The sequence below is a fragment of the Coturnix japonica genome, chromosome 4, assembly GCF_001577835.2.
Source record: "Coturnix japonica isolate 7356 chromosome 4, Coturnix japonica 2.1, whole genome shotgun sequence".
Lineage (NCBI taxonomy): Eukaryota > Metazoa > Chordata > Aves > Galliformes > Phasianidae > Coturnix > Coturnix japonica.
The window spans coordinates 56,879,183-56,901,033 of NC_029519.1; the positions used below are offsets into that span (position 1 = coordinate 56,879,183).

General features: G+C 38.3%; 1 protein-coding gene across 3 annotated transcripts in view; it reads left to right on the forward strand.

Moving 5' to 3' along the window:
• The first annotated feature begins 468 nt into the window (after window positions 1–468).
• MTMR7 (myotubularin related protein 7) overlaps window positions 469–21,851 on the forward strand; it is a 38,749-nt gene continuing 17,366 nt past the window's right edge. Inside the window, exons 1-6 of one of the 3 annotated variants that reach the window (XM_015862260.1) lie at window positions 473–767; window positions 13,879–14,001; window positions 14,761–14,923; window positions 16,637–16,794; window positions 18,272–18,400; window positions 20,847–20,981. In XM_015862260.1, the coding sequence (XP_015717746.1) occupies window positions 744–767; window positions 13,879–14,001; window positions 14,761–14,923; window positions 16,637–16,794; window positions 18,272–18,400; window positions 20,847–20,981 (732 nt within the window). In that variant the 5' untranslated portion in view covers window positions 473–743. Of the gene's footprint in view, window positions 768–13,878; window positions 14,002–14,760; window positions 14,924–16,636; window positions 16,795–18,271; window positions 18,401–20,846; window positions 20,982–21,851 lie in introns of all 3 variants that reach the window. The other 2 variants (XM_015862259.2, XM_015862261.2) reach the window with 2 other exon arrangements.

Consider the following 21,851-nt stretch of genomic DNA (forward strand, 5'->3'; position numbering starts at 1 on the left):
AGACATGTTATGTCTGCCCAGGTAAACTGAGAAAAGCAGCCCTTAAAACATCTATTTTTGCCTCAGGAGGTACCGCATCTCATGGTCCAGGCAAGGCGAGCAATGACAGAAGAAAATTATTGCATAAGACTGAACATCACATGTCACAAAAAATCTCCACTCATGCACATTATTGAAAGACAGACATGCAGAGCTTGACATTAACACAGTTCTGTTCCTCAGTTTCACGTAGTGCAGCTTTTGCCTTGGAGATACCGCACACACTGAACCAGGGATTGACAAAACATAGGGGGAGGCCACCTCAGTCAGAGCTCCCCGCTCTGTTCTGCTCCTTATCACGGAAAGCATCAAGAGGGGCAGTTCCAGACACTGAGCTGTTAAAGCCGCCCTGCGCTGCGCCCCGGCAGGATGCGGCCGTGCCGTGCCGAGCATCCCCGGCGCCGGGCAGCATGGCGGCTGCGGGAGGTGGAGCCAGCCGCTGACCTGCAGGCACGGGAACAGCCGCATCCTCCACTCAGAACAAGCTTTCCTTTTATTATTTTTTTTTCTTTCTTTCTCTTATTTTTTTTTTTCCTTCTATTTTCTTAAATTCTATGGGGGGTAGAAATCAATGTATTCTATATAAATAAATATATATATATATATAAAGAGGGAGATATATATAAAGACCGGAACGAGCTCAGGTGCGCATGGCTGCTCGCCTGACGTGAGGAACCGGGCCGGACCGGGCCGCCGCTGCCGCCATGGAGCACATCCGGATGCCCAAGGTGGGTCCGGGCGGGAGCAGCCCCGCAGCGGGCAGGGCTGCGGCTGTAGGGCCGTTCTGTGCTGCAGCCCGCCCGGCTGCCCCGGGGTGGGGGAGCTGCGGGCTGGGCTGGGGGTTTTAATTGCTTTAATGAATTGCAGACCTCCACCGTGGCTTGTAGGTAATAGGAATGAAGGTGTGCTGTCCTATAGCTCATCGCTCATCCCAGTGTCAGGGCTGGTAATGGATTTGTTTAGATTTTTTGTAGACTGATGCTGTAGTCCTTCAGTTAGTCCTTTTATTTATTTATTTTCCTGCAGGCAAAGCCTGTGTTTGTTAACAGAATTTCCATCTTGCTCTATAAAATGCGATGCAATTTTGGCATACGCATAAAAATAACAGCTAAAAATGAACTCCCACAATATACTAATTTGAGGTGGACATGGGATATATTTATTATTATTATTATTATTATTATTATTATTATTATTATTATTTCATTCCCTTCCCCTCCCCCCCCAAGCTGTTAAAAAGTGTTTGATTTGTTCCTATTTGATTTTTTGTTTTATTTTTTTACAGTATCTAGCATGATGATGCTAATTTCAGAAAATACTCCTGACTCAATTTTTGGGTCTTTAGGTGCTGAAATGAATATATTAGGAACCCGAGTATTTATAGCATCTGTTCCTTCATGTTTCAAGATTTATCATTGGCCCTTTTTATTGGAAGGAAGAAAGTCAGAACACTAGGAATCATCAGGAATCATCAGAACACTAAGAATGTGTGATTCTTAGGTAGGAAATGGTCAGTGGAAGTTGCCTGAACAGGTGCTTCTGACCATGAGCTAAATGTAGAAAGAATGAATGTGAAAAACAATGAAAGCAGAATAATAAGGCCAAAAAAAATAAATAAATCTAAGAATAAGTCTTTATGGTTGTTTTTAATGAATGACCCAAGACTGTTATGGACAATGGAAGCTTTTCTGTTAGTTTTTCTGCAAACGTGTGCCTTAAAATGTTGCAGGAATGGGTTTTGCATATGCATAGTATCAAGACAGCTGTGAGAACTACACTGATGTTTCAAAACTTGCTCTGGAAATCATACTCAGTTGGAGCTGATTCCAGGCATCTCCTTATATTTCTGACTATGCTGGTAGTTGTCTCTGGAATAAGGCAGTTTAAAAAGCAGGATGTAAAGGTCCCTTTAAACCATTTAATCTCTGGCATCCCACTTCCTAACTCCATTTGATTTTGTCCAGTGAAAAAGCTTGATAAGCAACTACCTTACTTTGTAGGGGTATTTATTTCAGAATAATGTGACTGTCCAGGATTCCCAGCCATTTTGAAAATTAAGATTAATTGCATGCTTAGAAAATTAGTGAACTTAATAATAGAAAACTGAAACAGAGTTCTCGTCCCAAGTAAAAGCTTTTCTTTCAAAAGGCAATAAAAACCATGATGTCAATTGTTGCCAAAATAATTAGCAAATGTTTTTTATTTTGGTTCAAATAAAACAGTAGTGAATGATAGTTTGCATATATTAAAATACATCTGATATAACATAGCTGTCATTTAAGTAAAAGAGACGAACAGAAGCAGAGGAGTTCCATGTCATCTGGACCAATAGTTCATTTAGGCCACTGCTCTGTGTCTACCAGTGGTGGAAGGAGATCCTGGCTATGTTCTTCACTCTTGCAGCATCCGTGTTTGTTGTGGTCATCCATCCATCCCTCCCTTGCTGGATTTGTGTCCCTTTATGGACCTCTTGTGCATGTGTTTGCCAAAGCCCTTTCTGGACATGCTAACATCCTCTTCTTGTGTGGGATCAAGTTGTAGAAGATCAGAGCTGTGGAAGTTTCACTCAGTGCTCCTTGCTTCTCGCTTTGGTGATCTGGAGAATCTGGTTCATTTTCACCTTTTCCAAGTCTTCATTGTAAATCTTGATCATAGCTCACGTGTTCCTGATAATTTTAAGTGTCAACAATGACCCCTAGACCCCTTCCCTGAATGGGAATTATAATTTCTGAGTCCATCAATGGTTGTGTTGACATGGTGTAGGGTTGTTATTGTTTTTGCTTTTTTTTTTTTTTTTTTTTTTTCATAGCTAAACAATATATATTTTTTTGTATCTCCTTTGCCTGCACATGGCTCTTCTGGAGTTCTTGTGCTGCAAATACAGCATTTGGCTGTTTAAGAAAGCTTAGTATCATCCACAGACTTGAGGATTTTACTGCTTACTCTTCTCTCCAGGGCACTGATAAAGTTGAGTGAAACCAGTCTCAGAAGTTGTAGGACTTCACTGCTGACTTGCCTCCATCCTGAAAGACATGCCATTAAGCCCTACTCTGCTTCTTATCCTTTAAGCAGCTTTCAGTCCGTAAATGGACCTCTCCTCCAGTAGCATGGTAACTTAGTTTCTCTAAAAATCTTTGATTGTCAGAAGGTTATTCTGAACTGCAGGTATATCTTGTCCTCTGGGTCAGCCTTACTGTGTGCTTTGTGGCAGCATCACAGGGCTCCAGCAGGATTCTGAGTCTTTCTTGTCAAAATGCGTGTATTCACCTGCTCTACAGTTCTGTTCTTCCAGTGTGCTACTGACACAATTTTGCTAATGGTACATTGCCTAGTCCTTCACCAAAATGCATAGAACCTTAAATTCTAGTTCTGTAGAGTTTAACTGTCATCCCTCCTTATTAAGCAAAAATAGCAAGTTGATAGCAGAAATAGAAACCATGTGACAAAACTACTTTTCCTCATTATTTTTTAAATGGTATTCCTTAGTCCTTCTGGACAGCATATAGCTGAGTCTCTAACACAGTCTGTTATGTGCTAAATGCATTGTTCTGCCATTACTGTTTCGCTCAGGGATATGATTTAGCAGAGGGTTGTTAGAGTTAGGGCATTATGATTAGGCTGTGGCTGGACTTGATGATCTTCAAGGTCTTTTCTAACCTGGGAAATTCTATGATTCTTTGATTGCTCCATGATGTTTAAAGGCGGAAAGGAGAGTGCGTGTACAAATACACAGAGGCAGCAGTGATGTAAATGTCACAATATAAATGTCATCCTATTTATGAAGGCTGTAATCTGAGTGTATTTAAAAGCTGCTAACTGTTGCGCATGGCTAAATAAAATTATGTATAATTCCAATAATCTTTTAAAAATGAGCAAAGCCATTGTCAGCCATTTGTATAAGATTTGTCTAGGATAACTGCCAAAACCCAAAACTTGTTGAACTGCTTTTAACAGTGATTAAAAAAAAAACACAACAAAACAATACTTCCACACAGACAATAAGCATATCTTGTTAACATTTGTAGAGATATGTTTAACCTTGCACAGTTAGACAGATAAGGGCTCTTAAGATATGTTTATTTCATAGGGGGACTTTGGGCACTTTTGCTGATCACTTTATCTTATTTACCTCTGTTCAGAATCATTTGTCTTTGTATACTGGCAGCAGGATTATTGGATGGCCTTCTTAAAATAAAGAATATACCATATTTATCCCTGGTGTAGCAGCTATCTTCAGTGGAATTAACTCAGAAATACGTTTGTTTGAGTATCTGTTGTTAACACGATACTTGGGCTGATTGGAGTTGCTCATGTGCTTTTGTTTTTGAGATGTTACAGTGAGGTATTTCTTTTCAATGACTCCTTTCTCAGGAAAACTGTAAGATATATTGCTATTTCTCATGATGATGTGGAATCCTACCAAATATTTTACTTTCCCAAACTAATTTCTAGCACTGTGAAAATGAGTGGTATTTCCTTTTGTTTTGGCAGATTTAAAGAAGGTGTAGATACTTCGGCATTAATACTTTCTTCATTTTCTATTAAAATAATCAAGTTCATCTGGTAACTACTTTTACTACTGTTTCCTTGTTTCTATAATCTGATCCATATATCTCACAGTGATATACTAATATACATTCTCCTGAAGAAACAGAACAGTACTTTTGGTTCTCTTTATCCATTTGTCCGTTCTTAATCTTTAATCATCCTATTGGAAGTTCCATGTGTTGGTTAAAACATGTGATATATTTATTGTATGAAAACTCTGTGCCTGTGTAGTAGTAAGAGCCTGTATGACAGCTGACCATTTAAATAATAACTAAGTGCTGAGTGGTTACATCTAACTAAGTGAATCCAGGAGCACACTGACCCTTGTGAAGTGAGTGAGCGACTTACTCAAGTGAGCAAAGGAGTTGTGTTAGATCAGGATAATAGTGCTTCTGATCTAATACTGAAGTATTTGATTCAGAATACTAACTGAAAAGCAGTTTAGAACAGAGTGAAGAAAAGAATGATCCATATGGGAAAATGCTGCCAAATTTATGAGCTGATGCAAGAACACTGCTGGAGCCAGTGATCCAAAGGTTGTTTAAGGCAATGAAGGTGTTCCTCTGGTTTTAAGAGGCTCAGGATTCAGCTCTTTGGCTTTTGTGCATGCAGTTCTATTTTTTACTTGGTTTTCTTTATTTTACATTACCTCTAGGATTAGAACCCTTTGATTCTGGATGGTGTTTTTTTTCCCCCCACTTTTGAAACATGAGTTTTACATATGTGCCAGAAGTTGGCACAAAAGGTGCCAGAACAAGGTGCCTGCAAGAAATTCTTTGGTGTCCTTTTTTTTTCTTCATTGTTTCTTGGCTTTGTGCATAATTTTTCCTCCCTGCTAAACATTATTGCTATATTCAAGAATTTTCTCTGTGTGTATGTGTATATATTTATATATATAAGTTTTTATATATATATATATATATATATAGGTAAATCTAAAGAATTTTGGAAAACGTAGTGAGATTTACTAACTTAGCAAATTCATCTGTTGCTCACTTCTTTTTTTGGTACTTTCAGTCTTTGTATTGTGGTTCTACCATATTGCAGTGCTCTATACTTTTATAATAGGTTACAGTTCACTGCATCCATTATACAATTGCTACTGAAATACATCTCATAATATGGTGTTGAGTTCCCATGTTTTATAAATCACCACAGACAATCAGACATTTTTAATCAAGCTATTTGTTAGGTAATTTGCTCAGTATCTTGCTAATATGCAAGTAATTCCTCAAATCTTCTTCAGCTTCTTTCTGTTATTTCAGCTTTACTTCAGTTCTTTAATGAATTAGGCTTGCTTAAATTTTTTCTTGAATATTTTCCCCCCTCCTGTCAGGTTTGCCCTAAGGACCTTATTTAAATTTAATTTTAATTTAATTATTGTCATATTTTTGACTTTTGATGATTCTTTTGACGTATGTGGCCTTCTGATTCTGCGCTACAGATTGAGAAATCTTTTCAATGATGAAAACACAAAAAAGTTACATGGATCAACTACATGTTTTTATGATTCTCACTGAAATAGAATAGAAACCACATTAAATAATAAAATTCGTTGACAGCACTGCTTTCCATTTTTCTCATTATACGACTATGCAAAAAAGATATTTCATTATATGTTTTGTTTAGCAAGTACAACATTTTTCTTTCCCTGTATGGGTAAAAAACATCTTTATAGTTGTAGTATGCGTGTTTTATTTTTTCCACTCTTGAGAATTACTCTAAACACGTGGATAGCTGAGGTCAACCAGGGTGAAGAAAGCTCAAATATTCCACTTGGCCTCAAATCATACCAGCTGTGCTCCTTTTTTCTCATTAAGCTCAGGCTTTTGGCTTGCACAAGCTCTTCCTTTAGCTTTTGCGTGCCTGCAGTGCTGAAGTCAGTCAGTGCCGTGTCGCTAGTTCCCAAGATTTGATTTCTCCTTGTGTGTGTAACATTGCAAGGTGAGAGGGGAAAACAGCTGCAGCCCCCAGACTAGGAGCCTGAGGGAAGAAGTCATGGCTGGACAAGAAGAAGCTTTTCTAGGGCTCTGTGTTACCCTAATCCAGCCCCATCCCTTGGCACTGGAGCAAGCTTTTCAGCAGTACTGTTACAAAATAGCGGCTGTTTAGCTGGCACATGCAGAGCCTGCAGGACCATGTTGGAAGTTTGATCTGTCTTGCAGATCCTGTGCATTTGCTGTAATGCTCTAATGATCCCATGGCCCTGCCTGATGTGTACTGTAAGCTTCCAAACTTCAGTTCTCTCTTTCCTTACTTTCCAGAGCAAAACAAACCCACAACCAAAGCTTCTTTTGGTTATAGATACCATAGATACCATATAGATACCCTTGGCAACTCACTCATGTTCAGATTGAAGTCACTGCATCATTGCACTTGCTATAACCTTGGACTACCAAAAATGCCTCCATGCTTTTGTATTCCCATATGTCAGTGTGTTTGATCAGGTTTTGTCTGACACTTACTTAGACTGTTGTTGCAAAGCAGTACATTTCATATCTGACTGAACAGGAAAGAAATCCTGAGGATGTGGCCTGAGCTAGGAGATTCCCTGCTTATCTTTAATTAGTAGCATCCTCCTCGCTGTCAGGGTTTGCACAGTTTTCTTCCTTCTTGGTGGGTAGGAAACAAAAGAATAACAACAGATGAAAAGGAATAGAGCAGTTTTGTTCTTAGATGCTGGATAAGTTTCCCACCTGTATTCTCCCTCCAGATGTGCAGTTGAAATTGTAGTAGATAACTCAGCAATTGCAGGCTTAGCCCTTACATGGGAAGGAAATCCACAGAGAGAAATCGTCTGTACTGGAAGTAAACTCCATGACAGTTTTACTTGTCATGTTGCTTTTCTGTCTTTCCCCAACTCAAGTCTATGCCCCCCATAAAAACAGGTCCTGCATTTATCTGTAAGATCTTTCCCACATGAAGCATGAAGAAGGAGCGGCAATTCTGCAATTTTATGATGTTGTCCCGTGTTTGGAGATTCCTACATAAATTGAAGTAAGAATGAAGGTACCATGTTCAAGAAGCCTTTAAAAACAGGCTATGCAGACAGAGCTTTTCCAAGAAGTAATCTGTTCTACAGATGAAAACAAAGTAGGGTATGGGGGTCATTTTAGAGAGAATGTTTTGGCACAACAATTTTTCTGATTGATTTCAGGACTGTATCTTTGTTGTTCTTCCTTAGGTGGGAGTCCCATTGAAAATGGTGGAAGTTGTGCCTGAATAAAGCTTTGATCCATGCTTTTTTCTAATTATACTTCTTTTTCTTGAATGACCTCTTGGCAAGCCATTTGTCATGTTTATTCTCTGTGTAAAAAATGCCTCCAATCTGCTTTTCATTTTAGTTCCCTTTAACTTCTACTATTTTTCTCCTTTTTTCTGTCATCTGTGTTGCACAGAAAAAGGAAGAGAGTTTGGCCTCCATGTGAGGGATTGTAGTTGTAGAAGTAAATCTCTTGGCAGCCTTTTCTTTGAGTCCAGACAACCACAGTCATTAGGCAAAAGTGAATGATGGATGCAGCAGCTCCAAATAATTTATGTTTTTCCTTAGATGCCACTCCTCAGACTGGTTTGGTTAGTGCTTGTGTTTTTCTCCTTGAGCTCTCCCAGCTTTACAAACTGTTCTTGCTTCCCCCCCCCCCCCCCCCCCCCCCATTCTTTACTTGTCATTCCCCCATACTGATCTTTCCTGCCAAGTGTTCACTTTAGGCAAAACCCACGTGAGTGGTGAGCATATTTTTTTCCTGATGTGTTTCAGAACATACATAATTTTACATGTTCTCCTATAAAGTCTGCCTCAGTTTAGATTATAATATGGAACATGTTTTGGAGAAAAAAACTGGAGCTTAATTAGTACAGCGTCTTTCTCTAATACTGCATTAGTTCATTTTTAACTATTAACTATTTTAACTATTAATAATACCAATTTCTCACTGTGCTGTTTCTTTCTTGATCGAAAAATTCAGCAGCATTGCAATTTGTGTTCCTGTCTTGTGAAAATGAACATATTCCTGTTCCCTGTAGACCATTTAAGATGTTGTTTGGCTTGGCTTACTTTTCCTGATGAGGAGAATGGAGAAGACAGCTCATTATCTGAATTGTTTGATAAGCTGAATGCAATCTAAGATTGAAGGTGGTGTTATTTTACTTTTTTTTCTTCCCTTCTTTTTTTTTTTTTTTTTTCCTTTCTGGATGCTACTTTCCAGAAAGTCTGAGTAACTGGAAACTAGGCAGAGAAACACAGACAAAGCTTGGATGAAATCCACATATGTTTGCTGGGGGTTTGTAAGCATTTTAGAATGGGCAGCTACGAGCTTAGAGACCCACAGAATCACAGAATGACCCGGGTTGGAAGGGACCTCAAGGATCATGTAGTTCCAGACCCACACTGCTGCTGAAGGTCCTTTGTCTTGCTTGCATACAGTACATCAGAATGTTGGGTTTGAATCCAGGTAGACTTAAGCAGTTCACTCACCTGTTGGAAATGATGTTAAATATGATGAAGTGGCTCATGAGGCAAGATACTAATAAATTTGCTTTATTTTTCTCATACTGATTTCACAGATTTGTAAATCATGCTAATTTTTATCAAGCCAAATTTTGAGGATTTCATTGTAGTTACTGTGCTTATTGAAGCCATTGGGAATAAATGCTAGCTAAAAATTCAGCCAGCTGCACTGTCTAACAAACAGCCCTTTTTCAAACCTGGTTGGAGCACTAATCAGGAACTGCACTTGTAAGTAGTGAAGAAAAACTGAGAAACTCTTGTTAGAATGCAGAAAACATCTGATATGTTTGGGTGCTGAAATGTGTCATAAAATTTCTGTTCATAGAAACAAAATAAAAATCTATATTCTCAAATAAATAGAAGTTACCAAGAGGTGCATTTAACAACAGGAAGAAAAAGAGATCAAATCATAGACAACTAGTCCAAATGTGTCGGTGTTTCTGTACAAATGTTAAGTCTTGAAAAACTTGTGGGAACCAGTGTTGTACTGGTTATATGTGAGAATAGTATTGTAATAAATACATTAGAAAACTGATTAAAAAGAAAAAATCAGTGTGAGAGGATGCTGTTCTCAGTGGCAAATTACATGGGAAAGGCAAGGAACTTTGCTATCACATCACCTGTGATGGCCTGGACAAAATCAGACAGGGTATAGAGGCAGGAGATGCTGTAGCAATAGAAAACATAGCCAAATTGGTGCTGGATAACTGCTGGGGATATGATTATATAGGTGTTGTAAATGATTGCTTTTACAGAGGCTATTTGCTTATATTGGAAAAAGAATAAAGTAATCTGTGTAATTCTATAATAAATCTGGGACCTGATCTTAAGCAGTGACAGAAAGACCTGGTTCAAAATACAGCTGGAACCTCTGTGTGACAGCAATGAATATACTTTGCTGAGTATTCCTGAAAGAGCAAAAGAAGTGGGAGAATATCCCATGGAAATGTTAAAACATGGAAATATTTAACTTCAAAGAGGAAAGTACATAAAAATGTGAAAACTTTCTAAAAAGAATGAGAGCCAAAAGTTGAAATGTTTATGGGAGTCATGAAGATTGTTTAAATATGGGATCTTGCTGCAAGCCAACTTCCAGAAAACGGCTTTAAAGGATGAAAAAAAGATTTGCATAGCTAACCAAGCAGAGGAAGGGAGTAAGAGGATGTCTCTTATCTGAATAACTTCTTTTCTTAGAAGCAAAAGGTCTTCTTTCAATTTGGAGTTCTGCCTAAATGAAGAAAATAGAACATAAATTAAATATCCAAACAAAATAATGCAAGTCAAAACAGATTTTGAAGAACAACTCAGCATAAATCTAGTAGTAAAGCCTTTTTCAAGCTGCCTTTTAATAGGCAAAATCTTGACAGAATGTCAGTAGGGCCAGTAAGTGATCAAAGGTGTTGTTTAGGGCCATATTTATATCAACAGTGTTTGTTGTTGGTCACAAAATACTATGCAATTAAATTCATGCAATTGAAATGCAATTTAAGGCTATCAGAAATTATGACCTTTTGTTGTGGTTTGAAGTGTTAATCACACAACACCCTTCTCTCCCTTCAGGAGGAGGGTTGGGAAGGAAGAGGAAAAAACCTAATTGAGATAGGAGAAACTAATTTATTAAAAGGAATGTGAGATAATACAGAATAATTAAGAATAATAAATCAAACAAACCCATAGATAAAACCAGAGAAGAGAGTCAGTCTGAGTCTTTATTAGCAGGCCCTCACTGGCTGGCCTCCCAGAAAAGGTGAGGGAACTTCCCCGTCATCTGGATTTGGAAGATCAGTTATGGAACTCTGATTGATGAGAAGGGAGAAGATGATATAATTTGGAGACCTGAAAATTCAGCCCTGAGCTGAATTATTTAAGAACAGAGACAAAAATTGTCATGAAGCACTGCAGCCCATTTCTGAGTCTTGTGGGAAGCTTCTGCGAATGTAATTTGGAGTCTGTGTTATTAAAAATGAAGATGACTTTGCAAATCTTTCTTCTTTGTTGCACCCCCACTCTGGTTTTTAAAGAAATTGATGTGAAGTTGCCTTTATTTCAATCCAGGAGTGGTGAAGTCTTTAACCTTCTTTTGCCCTCTTCCATTTTCTTGGAGCAGCACTTACAGTCAGCTTTTGTACTTCAAACACAATAACAGAACCCTTCTGATTTTAATGGAGTAGTATCTTTTCAGCAGTTATCATCTCCAGGTCCTGAAAATAACTGGCTATACAAGAAACCTGCAAGTCTTGGGTGGAGATTCAGAGAGAAGATTAGCAGTTTATTGAAGCTCTCTTGCAGCAGCGGGCAGGCTGCACAGAGCTGTGCTGTTGCTGCTTGAGTGAAAATCACATGCTCCAGTGTGATTTCAGCATTATAAAACCATTCTGGTAATTTACTACTATGATCTTGATGATCAGCATTCTTTGGTTTAACATGTTTGAACTAAGGCATGTTTGTTTGTTTGTTTTTTATTAAAAGCAGTTAATTTTGGTTTTAAAATGGTTGCAGTAGGAAACCCACTAAGGCTGTTAACAAATTATTGATTGTTGCAGGCAGATCTTAATCCATTTGTTGTCTACCATGTTATTCTGCTTGTACTTCTAGTTTTTCAGTCAGAAACACTAGGCAGTGTCAGATCAAGTACCTAAAAAACGTGTATACCACATATTGATAGTGTAAAACTACCTGTTTTCAGGAGTGCTGCAAAGAGAGAACATCCATTTTTGTAAAAGGAGGCAAAGCTGTGGGCATTAAGTCTTTGATTCCTGTTGGAAAGTGACTGAAGACAAACATTTCCATATGTGTCCGCTGCTGTCAGCCCTAGTGGGCCCACAGGGACAAACTCTGGAACATTTTATAAACTATCACTGGAGACTTGTCTGCAAGCCCGAGTGAGGCCCATTGAAGAAATACTCTCAGCCACTTCCACCTCCTACTTTTCCCTCTTCTTTTTCAATTTATTATTATTTTTTTTCATTTAGCTTTTTTCCTATCACTGATGATCATGGAAAGGCTTGAATGGATGGCAATTCCTACCATGCTGTTACAGGGCTGTGGTTAGTTTTACGAAGTGAGAAGTTCTTTGAACTGCTTTACTAACATCTGTTTGGATACAGAGGTACCACAAGAGGGAGAAAAAAAGTTAAGTTAAATCTGGGGTTAAATCACTTAATATAATCAAATTTTCTCATACATAAATACTTTTCTGATCATCATTTCATATGGTCCTGGGAAGATCTTATGGGAAAAGCATCTTTTCTTGCTCTCACACACACACAATTTCTGATTCAGATGGTTTTAGCTATGCTTTCTTGTATTATGTGTGAGACTGTATGTTTATTTTGATTTATTTTTTTAATAGTGAGGCAGTCTTCCAACATTATTTGGTTCAAGCTTGACTGCTAATTTTGATATACTCCTGTGTTTGATTTATTTTTGACCATTCTGTATTCTCTTATAAACCAGCAATGGCTTGAGCATTCACTGGAATTTCTGGGAGGGGGAGTTAGCTAGATCACTCCTATAGCAACAAAAACAAGAACCTACCTACGACTCTCAGTTTCAATTTACTTCCCTTGTGTCACTTTCCCAGAATTTCAGTTTATTCCCTAACATTCTGTGTAGCAAATGTATAGTACAGTCTAAAATCCAGGATGCACATCTATGCCCTTGTACTTGCAACCCTCCAGCTGATATTAGTGGGAAGGGTCAAGAAGGATGGACTCAAGGGGTGGGTATGCACCTGAACAAGCTTTGCCATTTTTTAAGAATATATGTAAAAGTAATTTCCTCAGAAAAGCCTTGTAGGCATGACTCCAGTGCTAAAAATATAACTAGTACACATAGCACTAAAGGATTTATCACAGAATCATAGAATCCTAGAATGGCCTGAGTTGAAAAGGACCACAATGATCATAGAGTTTCAACCCCCCTGCTATGTGCAGGGTCATCAACCATCAGACCAGGCTGCCCAGAGCCACAAACAGCCTGGCCTTGGATGCCTCCAAGGATGGGGCATCCACAATTTCTCTGGGCAACATGTTCCAGTGTGTTTCCTCTGCGTGAAAAACTTTATCCTAGTATCTAACCTAAACCTCCCCTGTCTCAGTTTCAAACCATTCCCCCTTGTCCTATCACTATCCACGCTCATAAACAGGCATTCCCCCTCCTGTTTATAAGCTCCCTTCAAGTATTGGAAGACCACAATGAGGTATCCCCAGAGCCTTTCTTCTCCAAGCTAAACAAGCCCAGTTCACTCAACTGGCCCTCATATGAGAGGTGCTGTTGCCAAGGGCTTACAACAAGGTGCTCCAGCCCTCTCATCATCTTAGTGGTCCTCACTAAGTGGATTCAGTGGTTCATGTGGTACTACTTTATCTTGTGGCATGCTTCTCTATTAATTTCACTGTAAGGACAATTTGGCAATGAAGCAGGTCACCCAAACAGGTTGGACAGGCTCCATCCTTGGAGATTTTCAAGACCCAACTGGGTAAAGCCCTGGGCATCCTGATCTAACCTTAGTGACATACTTGGACCAGGAAATTGGGATCAAGACCTTCTGATGAGTTCCAACCTGAACTGTCCTGTGAATCCTAAGTTCTATTGCTTATGAAAGTAGATCAATCCCACATATATATGTGTGCTGTTTAGCTGGTAGACGTCTATCTTAGCATGACAGCACAGTGTTTGTAGTGGACAAAATACAAATGTTATGTCACCATAGTATGCTATGCCATAGCCTATATTTTTTCTTTTCTTTTTTTCTTTTTTTCATCTGTCCTCTCTTTATTTAGGTGGAAAATGTGCGGTTACTTGATCGCTTATCTTCAAGAAAAGCTACAGTGGGAACCTTGTACTTAACTGCTACTCATGTCATATTTGTGGAAAATGGTTCTGAAACTCGTAAAGAAACCTGGGTATGAGTTTTATTTTTTCGGTTAACCATAAGGGCATGGTAAATTACTGATGGTAATTTGAAAATAACTTGCAAAGTAGATTAAATGCCGTAAATGAGTTCATACAGATGCTTCTATCACTGCATAGTGTGTGAAATTCCAATTGAAAACCTTTGCAGTTTGATAATTTGTTTAAAAAAAATTCTGTGAGTTCTGGATATTGCCAAACAGGGTACTGCAAGGGTATTCACTGTGTGAATACTGGCTGTGATTCTCCAAGGAACCACTGCTGTCATGTTCAGCTGTTTAGAGAGTGAATTACTACTTGGGCTCCATCAGCTCTTGTCTCTCTCCTCATGTTTCCATAATGTCAGTTAGCAGGACCAACATTTTAGCCAAAATACTTCAGTTAGTTTTATATAACTAATGCTGGTTCATCTTTTCAATGTACAGATAGACAAAAGAGCTCTTTTCCCAATGACTGTTAGCATACATTTAAGAAAAACACCATATAGTCAAACAGAAGGCTTTGGACAGCACGACTAGGCTAATGTCTGAGCAGCTAAAACGTTCCAGAAGTGCTTCTTTTTCTATAGGTCATGTACCTGGCACTTCTGGGGCCTGATGCTGGAGATAGGAATAAAACTGCAAGAAGATATGTGTGAGGATTTTCTGAAACAGCAGTGGAAGCTTCTGTGTCCTGGCAGATCTTTACAACCAACTCTTTTTCTTCTTGAAGTGTTGAATCACTTGACACAACCGTTTTCAATTCCCTTGCAGGTTCTGCACAGCCAAATTTCCTCCATTGAGAAGCAGGCCACAACTGCTACAGGTTGCCCACTGCTGATCCGCTGCAAGAACTTCCAGGTTATCCAGCTGGTCATCCCTCAGGAGCGAGATTGCCACGATGTCTACATCTCTTTAATACGTCTGACACGGCCAGGTATGGGGAAGAAACATGGCACAAAAGTGAATCATCCTCTTGAAGAGGGAGAATATAATAGGTGAAATGTAGTTGTGTATTTTTCTTCTTTTCAGTTTAAGAGAAAAGACTTCATTAGAGATGCATTATGATGAAGGAGAGGTCTCTGAGCACAAAGACATTATAAAATAATCACTTCTGGAACAATGAAGAATACACGCTATAATAAATGGATTATTCCACAATGTTTGACACAAACTTTTTATTTAAAATGATAGTCTAGAGGATCATTGACTACAAAATATATCATAATGCTATTTTATTAGTAGCTGCTACCTTGTATTAGGAATTTAGGAAAAAAAGTTTCTAAATCTAGTGAAATTCCATATTCCTACTTTGACTCTTGATGGCCACATCAAGATCTGAATTCTTCCTTTCTGTGCTGTGCACAGGCTTGTTAAAATCAATGAAATGCATTGCAACAAGTAGTTGATCTATTCTACTGGACTGCCTGTGTTTTGGCCTATTACCTAGATTTTTATTATGTTCTGTTTGAATTTCTTAAATCTGATCAGGGTCCTTTTGAAACCTTTCCTCCTTTCAGTGAAATCCAAAAGTTACAGTGAAATCCTACATTTGTTCCTCTGTGTCATAGTTGGAACCACCTGGCAAGGGTTGCCTGTTTTAAGTGATAGCTGCAAAAGCATTTGCCACAGTTGGTATGAAACCGAAAGAACTGGCTTTAATTTTTGTCTTGTTGGGAGAGCACCAGTTTTATCTACTGTGTAGAGAGGGGGAAAAAATTGCAGTCAGCCAGCACTGTGACTGAACTTATAAAGTGACATCTATAATTAGAGTAGTAGTAATAGTAGGAGTAGTAGTAACGTGCAGCTGATGTAATTTGTTATGCTAGGCAAGATTAAATAATTAGAGAAACTGAAAGAGTGAGGCAAATTGTCCTAGTTTTAAGGAACTTAAATCAACACAGTGAAACACACCCTTGTAACATAACAGTGTCTTCAGCAGCAATGAGAACTTTCCTTTCAAGCCCTATGCTTAATTATTTGTATCAGTGACAGGTGGCATGTAATGGCAATGGTCTCCAGCTGCCACTTGCCACCACAATTAAGTCACTCATTAGTATAAATACAAATAACCTGAAAATGAAGTTAAGAACTACAATACAAGCAAATTTTACCATATAGTTTTGGACTGAGGGTGACAGGTGGCATAGCTACTTAAATGGCTTTATGGTCGTGATGAAATGATTGATGTAACACATGCTATGTTTATTACGACAGCTGTATCTCAAATGGCCTTGCTAGCAAGCGAAGAGCAGAATTTTGCAGTCCATAAAATTGAAATTTCATTGACCCTGTTGGAAACTTTTCTATCTCAGCCCAAAGTCTTTTAAGTTTATTAGTTTGTTAGATTGTGTTGCATAGGTAGATAAAGCGTCCAGTAAAACAATATTTTGAGTAGCTGTATGAATACAGCACATATGTTTATATTTATTCAAATAACAAGAACAAAAGAAGCACAGTACTTGCAAAGTATGCTTGTCAATATCTGCAAGATAGGATGTGAGATTTAAAGATACAATTTATGCCAGTTTGAAGAGAAACCACATTAGGGACAGTGACAGATTTTGGTTTTTAATGTGTCTTATTGATCAGAAATCTGAATTATCTTACTGTTTTGTTGGTTTTTTTTTGTTTTGTTTGTTTGTTCCAGTGAAATATGAAGAGCTGTATTGCTTCTCATTCAATCCAAAATTAGATAAAGAAGAACGCGAGAAAGGCTGGAAGCTTGTGGACCTCAAAGAAGAGTATAACCGGATGGGTATTCCAAACAGCTACTGGCAGATTAGTGATGTAAACAGAGACTATGGAGTGAGTTGTGATTTTTTTTTTTTTTTAATGTCATGGAACCCTTAGAGTGGATCAGCAGTCTGGCTGTGTGCTTCTTAGTGCTCAGATGCAGAACTCTTGTGTGCTCAGTGCTGTACGCTTGTGTAGTAAGGTGCAGCTTTTCCCATTTTTCACATTGAAATGCACACAAATAACAGGTAAAAGGATGTGTCTTCGTTTAATATAAGTGAAACTTGTCCACAGTAAGTATGAAATGTTAGTATTTAGCTATAAGTTATATATTACTAGTATTTCATACCTAAAGTTAAGTTTCTAAATGAACATTTTCCTGATATGTAGCATTAAGTAAGGTTACTGCACAGACATTAGAAGAAAGAAAAAACCGAAACACCTTGAAATAGTGAATTTAAGCATGCTTTTTTTTGTCAGTGGTTACCCCCACAGTCCTTTGAAGCCTCTATGGTTAACAGCTAAGTTTTTTCTGTGGTCATCTGACAGACTTTATCTCTTCTTAGTTCAGTCTGTCCTGCCTCATTCAGCATTGTGCAATTGAAGTCTACAGAATGTTAATCAATTTTGAGAAATAATAACCAAAATATGTTTTGAAAGAAGTTGTCCCATGCAATCCATTTACTCTATTGCTTTTAGTGTGTTTATATTAAGGATGGACTGTGAAGCTCTCAAGAAGGTTGAGCACGCTGTCAAGATTTCCTTTCTTTAATATAAGCAGATATAGATAAAGTGTAGGAGAAGTAACATCACAAATAGAAACCAATTCACTACAGCAGCATCTTTAACCATAAGCCTCTTCTTTTGCATCTCCCACCAGTTCCTGCAAGTTTTTCTTTTTCTCTCTTTGGTTCTTTCTTTTTCTTTTTCTTTTTCTTTTTCTTTTTCTTTTTCTTTTTCTTTTTCTTTTTCTTTTTCTTTTTCTTTTTCGCCTGCTCATTGGGTTACTTTCAGGAGGTAGGGATTGGCTGGGTTGCTTGCCTTTGAAGTATCTTCATTTCATAGCGGTGAATTCCTTTTCTCAAAATCCCTGTTTTTTTGTGTTTTTGTTTTTTTATGTTATGTGCTCCATATTTGCTGGAAACTTGGGGTCTGTAGTCCCCTCTCAGGTTTGAGAACTTCACCCATTTCCATTCTTATATCCAATTTCTGCTCCGGAGGAAGCAGCAGTTGTAAATACAACCATGCTGCACGTAATGAAAATTCTTTCTGATCTGAATGTATATTCTCAGTAAGACATGAATTAACACCTGGAAATCCAGCTCTTTAAACTTTTTGCTTCAGTTTTGTTGTTTGCAAAATATAATCAATGCTTTCCAACTTTAAAAGGCTCTTTTGAAAAAATGCAGGCAATGTGTGTAGTTGTACTATGACATATTCTCTGAGATTAGATTTCCTCAGTACTTCATTTTATTTTTTTTCAGTAGAGTACAGCTGTCTAACATTAGTTGTATTTAGTAGACTAAGTAACTGGAGTTTCCTTTCACAGGTCTGTGACTCCTATCCTACAGAGGTGTATGTACCAAAGTCTGCAACTGCACACATCATAGTGGGGAGCTCTAAATTTCGGAGCCGAAGGCGTTTCCCAGCTCTTTCCTACTACTGCAAGGATAACAATGTAAGTGTGAGTTTGTAGCTTCAGACATGCAGATTTTGACCTTGCTTTTCTAATTATTCTAGTAAGCTCCTGTGAGGAGAAATCAGTGTTTGCTTTAATATATATATATATATACATTATATATATATATATATTTGATATATATATATATATATATCAAAAGGTGGTTAGGGTAGTCTTTTCTTTATAGTGATACCTGTCCTAGGTTTAAGCTTCAGAAGGGTGGGATGGGAGATATTTTTTATTTCTTCCTTACCACTTATTTCAACAGAATACTGCTTCAGCCAAGATCTAAGAATCTGATTACCAAACAGGAGAATATAAAGATTAAAATAATTAATACAGTCTACACATAAATGGTATATTGTCTTTTGTATTTAATTAAGGACAAAATGTTCAAAATTAATCACTTTGCATATTCAGTTAAGTCCAAATTCTCAGTATTCAAAACACTTGAATGTTTCCAAATATTAGTGAAAGAAGCATAAAGGATCAACTAAGTGCCATCATATAGTGGTCCAGCTTGGGTAAGTCCTACAGTTTCAGCCTAGATGGTTTTTCCATTTATGGCTGGAGTTGAGGTTAAGATTAGGATTCATGTTCAGGCCACTAGGATCTGAAGTATTTTGTTCACTCCTTGATCTTGAAAGGTAAGTGTTGGAGTACCTCCATGTGAGTTTGGAGGTTGGCATGAGTTGCCAGGTAATGGAGCAATGGGCAAGAGTAGGGTAAGTTTTGTGATGGTAGATGTTGAATAACTCCAGTAACAGCATGTCAGGAGGAGGTCCGCAGAGGGGTGGGTGCCACTCATTCTGTCTTTCATGCCTGGAACAGTCACATAGCAATGTGGTTTTTTGCAGGTTCAAATGATGTGTGGCACCACTGTGTGTCACACAGGATCTTTGTGGCTATGCTGAGATCTAAGTCTGGAAGTATCTTTTCAGACAGAGCATTTGAAAGCAACCTGATCTTATGCCCTTCTCTTAAACACACCCCAATAAACTTTCTTAGATCTATGTGCTCTTCATAGGCAATTGGTCTGGGTTAAGTCCTTCATGGAGATCATTTGTAATGATTTCTGACTGAGATATTTAATGGATCAATAGGCAAATTTATCTTCCTAGCTCTGCACTACTGGCAGTGTAGCTGTTTCATGAGCTTGGGCTATATGTGATCTTAACCTGACAGACAAGAAGTTCTCTCCTTCTGGTGCCAGCACATATCTTAGTTGGCTGAGCACAGGCAGTGCTGTAACATAATGAGCTCTAGCCCCTACTCTCCTGAACCTTAACCTTAATCTGCAACTCTAATTTTAGTCTTCATCTTGAGGTATTTATCCAACTCAGGTACGATATGCCATGATTGAGAGAGAAATGTCTTCTTTCTATTGAAATGATAGATTGTGAATGTAGCCATATGTACAGTTTTCACAATTCAAAGGAGTTATCAGCGTGTATTAAGTCACTGGGATATGCACTGATCAGCAGGCAAAAGTAGATAATGAAAAATTTGATGGCAGAATCTATTACTGATATCTGAGCAAGCACCTACACAGTTTTGTACATTGAAGATCCCATTTACTAAGTACTGATAGTTCAAAAACTTGGCTGAAAATGAGCATGTTTGCTCTAACAGTAATAAATAATCTGTTGGGCAGCCTTCATGGGTTATGACCTTCAGCAGGCAGATTCTCTTTGTGCTCATGTTCAGTGCATAGTGCCTACATCAGCCCTGTTGCCCCTATGTCTCCAGCTGCTCTCAGCCAAGCAGGAACTGGGAAATATGATCTCCTTGCTCCACGTTCAGTTCTTTCTTTCCAAGTTTCATCTGGAGGCCTGATTCTGACGTGCCTGGGGAGAACCTCTCTTGGCTTTTTCAATAGCACTGATTAATAAATTTGCTCCAACACTCATGCTGCCTGACTCACTTCCTGTGCAGTGAGGTCTTTCTCCAGAGGCACTGATAAAAATACAAAACAGTGATCTGGCTGCACAGTGTGTACACATTTTTGTTTCCTGGACTCGTGTCTCAAACTGCTCAGTAAAGAGTCTATTGGTGTAAGCTGGGTGTAATTAATATCATAACTGAGGTATGAGTGACAGTGCAGAAGGATCCATTCCTTAAGTTGTTACGTCAGCGTTCTTGTGATTGCGCTGCTATACTCATATATTGTCTAGAGATTACTTTCTAGAGATAATCCACATGAGGGAAATTGTATATTTGAAATTGCTCTAAAACTTTTATTCAAGACCGAGTCAGTGGGGTTTTATTGCCTTAACATTTGCTTGTCTTTCTAAAAAGAATATAATTCTTTTTATATTCTTTTTACTATTCCCATGTAACTATAATTTTATGGTAAACATCTAATGAGCTTTTTTAGAAAATGCTTCGGGTTGCTAATTGGTTTCTGCTTAATAAGTTTACTGACTTGTTTGTTTTTCTGCAGGCCTCAATATGTAGGAGCAGCCAGCCTTTATCTGGCTTTAGTGCTAGATGCCTTGAAGATGAACAGATGCTTCAGGCCATCAGAAAAGCAAACCCAGGAAGTGATTTCATATATGTTGTTGACACTCGGCCCAAAGTAAGCGTATTACCTTTCTTGCCCATAGCAAGACAGAATCTGAGCTGGATGTGTTTGGAAAGATTCATAGCCCAAATAGCTGGCACAGTTGCACCTGTGCAAATCCACAAGTTATATCAGGGTACATCAGGCATGTTTTAAGTAGAAATCTTGCTCCTGTTTTTCTCCATTGGATTATATGACAAAAGGTTATTCTCTGCACACATGGGAGCTAAAAGTGTTAATGATGAGGCTAGTAAAAAATAATTCCTGTTAGAATATTGTGTTTACAGTAACTCATAATGTTGTGAACCTCTACCTACTTAGACTAAAATTTTCCATGCAAGATCTCATGCAACTGGGAAAATTACAGTGTACGCAGGAGGCTAAGAAAATTGCAGTTACTCAGGTTACAGGAATTGAGGAGACTTCTTTGAGTACCTCTAGCAGGTCTGTATTTTTTGAGAGATGATCTGAAATACAGTATAGAATTATCTCAGATGTCATAACTAATTGACTAAATTATTTGGCTAAGACTGAAGTCTATGGGAAATTGGTAATCACAACCTGAACCTTTGATTAATCAGCTGAGGCAAGTGTTGGGTCAGCTGTGGGAGCACAGGTGAGAGTAATTTAGCTGTGCTCCTGGAAGGGGTGGAGCTTGACTCAACCTCTTCTAGACCTCATTTAAGGGCTGACCAGCACTAAGGCAGCATCTCTCAGAGATTGCTCCTTGGTGGAGGTTGCCTCAGTGGTTCCCAGCAGATTGAAGGCTTCCATATGGGTGAGTTCTTCCTGTAAATAACCTTTTGGGTATTTACAACTACCATCTTTTCATTATTTGTCACTGTACACTGAAGTTTTAGAGGAATTATGCTATGCAGAAAAATG